The 6972-nt window shown below is 48.7% G+C and overlaps 2 protein-coding genes and 1 long non-coding RNA gene across 3 annotated transcripts; 1 reads left to right on the forward strand and 2 right to left on the reverse strand.

Annotated features, from left to right (window-relative positions):
- Positions 1 to 450: 450 nt before the first annotated feature.
- LOC113207676 (RIB43A-like with coiled-coils protein 2) lies at positions 451 to 3250 on the reverse strand. The gene is made up of 6 exons (XM_026424332.2): positions 2851 to 3250; positions 2619 to 2759; positions 2373 to 2536; positions 2021 to 2261; positions 1588 to 1922; positions 451 to 1515 (listed from the first exon to the last, which is right to left on the reverse strand). Exons 1-6 carry the CDS (start codon positions 2974 to 2976, stop codon positions 1374 to 1376), a joined length of 1149 nt encoding a protein of 382 aa, XP_026280117.1. The 5' UTR covers positions 2977 to 3250; the 3' UTR covers positions 451 to 1373.
- Positions 3251 to 3267: 17 nt separating this feature from the next.
- LOC113207666 (NADH dehydrogenase [ubiquinone] 1 alpha subcomplex subunit 9, mitochondrial) lies at positions 3268 to 5744 on the forward strand. The gene is made up of 8 exons (XM_026424321.2): positions 3268 to 3382; positions 3931 to 4145; positions 4224 to 4517; positions 4609 to 4742; positions 4820 to 4981; positions 5074 to 5257; positions 5349 to 5480; positions 5570 to 5744. Exons 1-8 carry the CDS (start codon positions 3343 to 3345, stop codon positions 5612 to 5614), a joined length of 1206 nt encoding a protein of 401 aa, XP_026280106.1. The 5' UTR covers positions 3268 to 3342; the 3' UTR covers positions 5615 to 5744.
- On the reverse strand, positions 5728 to 6473 carry LOC113207685 (uncharacterized). Its single transcript, XR_003303472.2, has 2 exons — positions 6133 to 6473; positions 5728 to 6007 (listed from the first exon to the last, which is right to left on the reverse strand). It is a non-coding gene; the product is annotated as an uncharacterized LOC113207685 (long non-coding RNA).
- Positions 6474 to 6972: the final 499 nt, after the last annotated feature.

Genomic DNA, 6972 nt, shown 5'->3' on the forward strand with positions numbered 1-6972 from the left:
GGGGGTGTCTTGAGTTTATTGGTGTTTTATTTGTTTTTGTTTTTTTAATTGACAAATTACTCTGTCTCTCAAAAAGCTCTCGGTCGTACAAAATCGTGTCAGAGAATAACCCTCACGTCAGCCTAGTGTCGCCTCCCTCCGTCCGTAAAGCACCATGAACCCGGCGGCGGCATACGTGCATTACCGGGTGTCAGTGGGTTATCTTTTCTTCTTTTTTTTCAATGTATATTTAGCGTGCGGCATCAGTTAAGTTAAACCAATCTATTAATTACATGTCACCCAAGTATAATTGAACCCTTCCTTTTCACAAAATCTATCTTTGTTTCCAACCATTATATTAACAGCATTTAGTTTGCACATTACGTGATACACTTTTAGTTGTTAGTGTACTCATTAATTCGACCTAGTTATTAACAGTTTTGTGAATTGGGTTGTATGAAAAATAAATAAAACACTCAAAGATTGTGTATTTCTTCACACGCTCGAATTGTACACTTACCCCTTTTAAAAAAGGTCAGCAAAACCACAGTATCTTAAATGTGTGAACTTAAATCTATTTGTACAAGAGTGACTTTTTCGAGAGTAAGAAAAAAAATCAAGAAGATAAAGTGAGGAATATAAACAACATATCACAGCAGAAATAAATCAGTGCAACGTGCTTCGTTGAAGAACCCATTTCAAACGTCTACATTTAACAAACATAGCTGAAATCCACAGTCCAATTCAAACACGTTTGCAGGCAGGTGGACCTATTACGTAGTGCTGCTTAATGAATAAGGTAGACAAACAATCCCACGAACACACCTGTGCGTGGTGGGCTGCATCTACGTCTACCTGCACTGGAGGCTCGGCCACATTCGTACACCCCTGTGCCGAAGGGTTGCCTAGTAGGCAGGCGCTAGATGCGACCCATAAAAACACCGATCGCTCGCGTGCTCAAGGTGCCTACACAATGAATGTTGCTCGAGCTCGATGTGTCGTGCGGGGGAATGTTACAGACAACGTGGACCCAAGGAGCCTGTACAACAGTGTAACAACCCCCGTGCGTTGCCGTGCGTACACTCCTGGGCGCGCAGGCGCCGGGCGGGCCGCCGGCTCCACACGGCTGCTTGCCGGGTTGGCCTACCCTGCGCATTGCAGGCGCTAAGGCCTTCAGCGTGCGTTTAGCGTTTGCTCGCGTCGTTTCGCCTTGGGGAAACGTTAGTTGTCGGGGCTCATTCAGAACACCATTTTAAAAGTTGCAACATTCATTGGCTTTTTAAAAAAAATCACAGGGTGTTGTCAAAAGCTACTATCGTAATTTGGCCTCGGCACATAACAGAATTCACTTATTGGGAAAAGGACAGGGAAAATAAAACCGTGGAGTCGAAATACTAGCGTGACGAAGTGCCGAACATTTCGAAGAAAGTGGGCGTGGGAACGTTGGTGTCCACGACCTTCTCGAAGTACTCGCGCTGAGCCTTCTGCTCCTCCTCCAGTCTCACGTTGTCCTCCATGATGCGCTTGTTGATATCCCTGGAACACATTGCGTTAATCACACGTTCACACACAAAACTCATCTGCAGCGCTGCAAACTAGGCCTCTAACCGTTGCATCCTGTCCAGCTCCCTCTGTTTCAGCTCCATGGCCTTGGCGATGTTGACGGCCAGCGCGTCCCACTCGGCCTGCTGGCGCTTCTGGGCCTCCTCCTCGACCCTCCGGGCCTCCGTCTGGCGCAGCTGCTCCCGCCGGATGGCGGCGCGCTCCTCGTCCGACATGCCGCGGTACGCCGTGGTCACGACGTGCGGCGCGCCCAGCGCGCTCACCGCGCAGTCGGGGTTCTCCGTCAGCATGTCGGACGTCAGGTGGTTGTACTGCTCCGCCTGCGCGTCCTCCGCGTCGCGACGAGCCTCCATGCGACGTGCCGCCTCCTGCTCGCTCGCCTGCATGGCAGATGGCAGGGGGAGGCACGCGAAGTGCGGGCCGCTCGTTAGGACTTCATCAAGAGAATGTACAGGATGTGCTGGAGGGTGAGACGTACCAGGACTCGGTTGTACTCTTCGGTCGTCTGCTGCAGCCGGCGGCGGCAGTCCTGCTCGATGCGGTCCAGCTGGCAAGCGCGCACGTCCCGGGCCACCATGGCGGCCTGGTACGCGTCCTCGGCGCGCCTCCGCTCCTCCTCGGCGCGCCTCCGCTCGCGCATCTGCTGCTGCAGCCACTGGCGCTGCTGGTCCGTTTGCAGGCGTCGCCGCTCCGGCTTGGCCAGGTCCTCGCCCTCAAACCTGCGGCAGACCGTGCTCATCAGGCCCATCTAGCTGGCGCGGCCGGGGCGCCGCGGGAGCAGGCAACCCAACCGACACCCCCGTCTGGCTGCCGGTTTTCTCCATCCTTACTTTTGAGCGGAAGATACTCCACATCGAGGGTCATCGTCTTGGATCCGAACGGGGATTTCTTTCTTCAGGGAGTTTGGGTCGTAAATGTCGAATTCCCTACGGTCCTCCGGTCGTTGGTAGTATTGTCGGAACGAGTTGATCTCCTGGTTGAGTCGTTTCTTTTCCTGGGGCGATGAAAGATGTTCTCGGGGTGAGACCAATTTTTTGTGCTCTGCCAATACTTACTTGTGCCGCTCGTAAACTTGCCTCTTGAATTTGACGCTCGGTGATTATAGCCAGCTGGTCATCGCGAACTCTTTGTTGGTCGAAGACCAACTGCCGCCTTCTCTCATCTTCCGCAATGCGGTGCTTTTCCTTGATTTGGTCGCCGAGTGCATCAGTATCCACCTGCACGGTGCAATGTGCGAACAGAAAGCGCGGAAGGGTGACAAAAATAGTCTATTGAACATACGTACCCAAGAAAGATGTGTTTACTTACTCCAATGACTCTATTTCGCACGTTGAAGATTCTGCACTTTCGTTGCTCTTCATTGCGTCTTCGTCTTTCGATAGCCGCCGCCTCCCGCAGGTCCTGTTTTGTGGGAATAATTTGGAAGTTCAGCATGACTGAAAGCTTTTTATAATTGTCCTGTGTATGGAGTCTGTTGCTTGCGACCGATCTGTCTGGTTGTCATAGCAACAATAGCAACGTAATGCTCAAAATGTTTCTGTCTTCTAAAAAAAACATTTCCCAACATTTATTTCAAGTAGAAATGGCCTCTATCGTTTGTTGCGCGAATGCAGACATTGATTTCCAAATTATCGGCAAAGTGGAAAGTCTGCGGCTGTGTGACGGAGTGCCGAGCCATTTGAATTTTGAAGTCGCAACTTTGGGCGGTTTGGCACGGTTATGGTGGGGGTATCTCGTATACCTCGAAGGTCGAAAACATCGGTCTTATAATACATCGAACAGCTGTAGTCAGTCGCAAACATGGCCGCCGTCGTTCTGCAAGGGAGCCTGCATCCTTTAAGTGAGATTTTTGATATTTTCAAAGTTTTTTATCATATGTTTCCGTAATTTATTCTTTTTACCACTTTTTTATATCCCCGTGGTTGCGAGTAGATGTGAACTTTTGTATAGTATTTGATTTTTTGGTGAACTGTGTCACCTCTAACCTTGCATATTTACAGTGTCAAATTGGCTTTTCCAAAATACCTTAGTTTCTCACGGTTATGGTGTGTGTCATGTGTAATTCTACTAAGTACTCAATCACAAATCTAGACTTCCTTATTCATTTTGAAATATTTTATTATTGGCAAAGCTATTTCATTGGAAGCGATTGAAAGTAAATTCTTACAGAAGTAACTGATGTTGGTCTTGGGAAAGAGTGACTTAAGTTTTGGTATACCATATCTTCTTTTATATTTTAATCATAGCAGCCCCTAACCAAAACTTAAAATTATCTTTGATTCTATTTTAAGTTTTAATCATGTGTTGTGTGTCTGTCGTTCTTTTCCTCTATTAATTAGCTCTGACCTTCCAGCGTCATGAACTTGACTTTCTCATAACGTTTTACAGAACAGCAACTGGGTGCTACTACTGCTGTGGTCAATGTCATCCATCATGCCTCCTTCAGTTCTGACATTCGTCCTATCAAGAAGCCAGCCTTGTCGCAAATGCGCAAGGGTGCTGGAGGGAGATCCAGTTTCAATGGTGTAGTTGCCACAATTTTTGGCTCCACTGGTTTTATGGGTCGATATGTGACTAATGAACTTGGGAAGCATGGCACACAAGTAAGTTTGGTTTCAGATTATTTATTTTTTTTAAGTTTAAATACCAGTTTTGTTTATTCTTACACCTAAATTTTGCAGATGATTCTCCCTTACCGTGGAGACAATTATGAAGTGGGACCTTTGAAACTTACGGGTGACCTGGGCCAAGTTTTGTTTCATCCATTTGACCTAAAAGATGAAGATTCAATTCGGCGGGCTGTTAAATATTCAAATGTAGTCATTAACCTTATTGGGAGGGACTGGGAAACAAAGAACTATAAGTTTGAGGATGTTAATGTTCATGGGGCTAGAAGACTGGCAAGGATTTCTCGGGAAATGGGTGTAGAGAAGTTTATTCACCTTTCTGCTCTGAATGCAACACCTAAACCTGAGGTGAGTGCAAGTGTTTACTTTGTGTTTCTTATTAACTTCACCTAATGAAATGGCAGCCTTCAAATTCTGTAATTCTTTGATTGTGTTTTAGCCCAAAATGCTCTGGAATGGTTCTGGGGTTTTGCGATCCAAATATTATGGCGAACTGGCTGTGCGTGAAGAATTTCCAGATGCTGTAATTTTGCGCCCTGCCCTTACCTATGGCATGGAAGATCGTTGGCTTATGTCAGTATTATTCCACTAGTCACTGTATTCTTTAATCTTCTATTTCAAAATAATAAATGTTCACTCCATTTTTGTAGGCATCATGCTGGCATGTTCCGCTCAAGTGGGAAAGCATTCCCACTTTACAAGAAGGGATTGGGAATTACAAAAATGCCAGTCCTAGTCAATGATGTTGCAATGGCAATTTATGAAGCGATCAAAAGTACAGAGAGTGCAGGTCGCACATACCAATTAATTGGGTGAGATATTAAATCCTTTTATGTTCATCACCATGAAATGCATTCATGCATATTGGTTGAATAGTACTTATCTTCTATTATTCTATCTCAAGGCCCCACCGGTACAGTCTCAATGATTTGATGCTGTGGATCATGAATGAAATGAGAATGAAAGCTGATGAAGACTTCCGGGTTACTGATATACGCTTTGACCCTATTCAAATTACAAAGGTCCTACTTGCAGAACTCCTTCCTGGAACACCTATCAATAGTTTGCACAGAGAGATTATGGAAATGGTGGGTTAATATCAAAGTAACTGCATTAGTTATATATCTTACTCTATTTTTCTTTATCACTTCTTTGTAATTCAATAAAATTTCACTTTAGGAAGCGACAACAGATGAAGTTGATTATTCTCTTCCAACTATGATAGAACTTGGTATTACACCATCACCCATGGAAGATAATATAACTTGGCTCTTGAAACCATACAAGCATCGCCCTTACATGACTGTTGAGGTAAGTTGTCTCACTTCAGCCTATACTGCTTTGTTTTGAAGATTAACTATAATTTCAACCGTCAAAATTGACCCCTTTTTTGCACCCAGGATGGAGACTTTGATAAAGTTATACCACCTAGGCCAGTGGATTAAATCAGGTCTTTGGTAGGGAGACTAGATGCCATGCTTGTAATTTTATTGTTATGAAACATTTGTAAAAATATGTAAACTACCTGCTTAACAGATTGTGTAAATAAAACAAACAAAAGTATGGAACCATTTATTAATGTTGTCTTTCTTCCAAAAAATAAATAAGCTCACCACCATTTTTAACATGATTGACTTTTCAGGCACGGTCTCTGAATTGGCGTCGCGCATGCAACCCCCATTGTAGTGCCATGGATCAGGGGCAGTGTCCTGATCTTGGACTTTCACCACCCTGGGCACTAGCGCATCCGATCTACTAGCTACCTTTCATCCTCACCCCTGCGCTGCGCCCTGCCATCATCGGCCGTCTCATGGGAATGGAGTTCTGGCACTGGAACCCTACAACAGAAACAGAAGTGTCACATCGCATTGGATGGCATGACGGCACCTCCCACCCCCTCTAGGACTCTACCACCCCCCAGTGCGAGCACGCGTACCCGTACCCTCCCAACCCCCTGACCTACCCCTCCCCTCAGTTGAATGGATACGATGGATGCGAATGCATCCATTCAAAGGGCGCTGACCGCCGAGGCGAGCCGACCGGAGCCGAGCGTCGCGACGCTCGACGCTGGCTGCGGAGGTGACCCGAACTCCGCCCCGAACGCACCCGAGGCACACCCGAAGCGGTCCGAAGCCGAGCGAGCGCGTGGCCAACGGGGCGTGGCGGGGGGCACTGCGTTTCGATGGGGGAATGCTCCTTTCCAAACTCTAACCCCTCTACGATCACAAAATACTGTTCTTGTGTTTGGGTGTGCTCTGAGGAACGGTCGCCGTGCCTGTGCCTGTGCCGTGCGCCCGTGCGCCGTGCCGCGGCCATCTGCCATGCCTCGCGCCGCCGGCCGCGCCGGCCGCGGTAGGCCGCGCCCCTCACCCCTCTCCCTCCCGATGTATCCCATCCCGGTCCGGCCGGCCGGTCCCTTCCACCCCTCCTCCCTCCCCTCCCGGCCCCAGTCCTGTCCAAACCGTGGAGAGGGGAACCTCGTGCGTCTCACCGCGGCCGCGCCGCCCTCGCCTCGCCGCAGCAGCGCGTCGCTTTACTTCGCGTCTCGTCCCGTGCAGCTCTCCTCCGCCTGTCCTCGGCGCTCCCATAGCACTCCAACACTCGGCCACACTACTTGGCGGAGCACTGCGGCAGAGCTTGCGCCGCAGGGGCTGCCGGGATGGAGTTCACGTCGGGCGCCAAGTGGATAAAGAGCGTCGCCGTGGAGCCGGGCCTGGTGCCGGCTGCCGACGCCGCCTCCAGCATGGACTACTACGACGGCAGCAGAGTGTTCACCTGGCTGGCCGACCTGTCGGGGCTACCC

The sequence above is a fragment of the Frankliniella occidentalis genome, unplaced genomic scaffold, assembly GCF_000697945.3.
Source record: "Frankliniella occidentalis isolate FOCC.00 unplaced genomic scaffold, Focc_3.1 Scaffold2274, whole genome shotgun sequence".
NCBI classification, from domain to species: domain Eukaryota; kingdom Metazoa; phylum Arthropoda; class Insecta; order Thysanoptera; family Thripidae; genus Frankliniella; species Frankliniella occidentalis.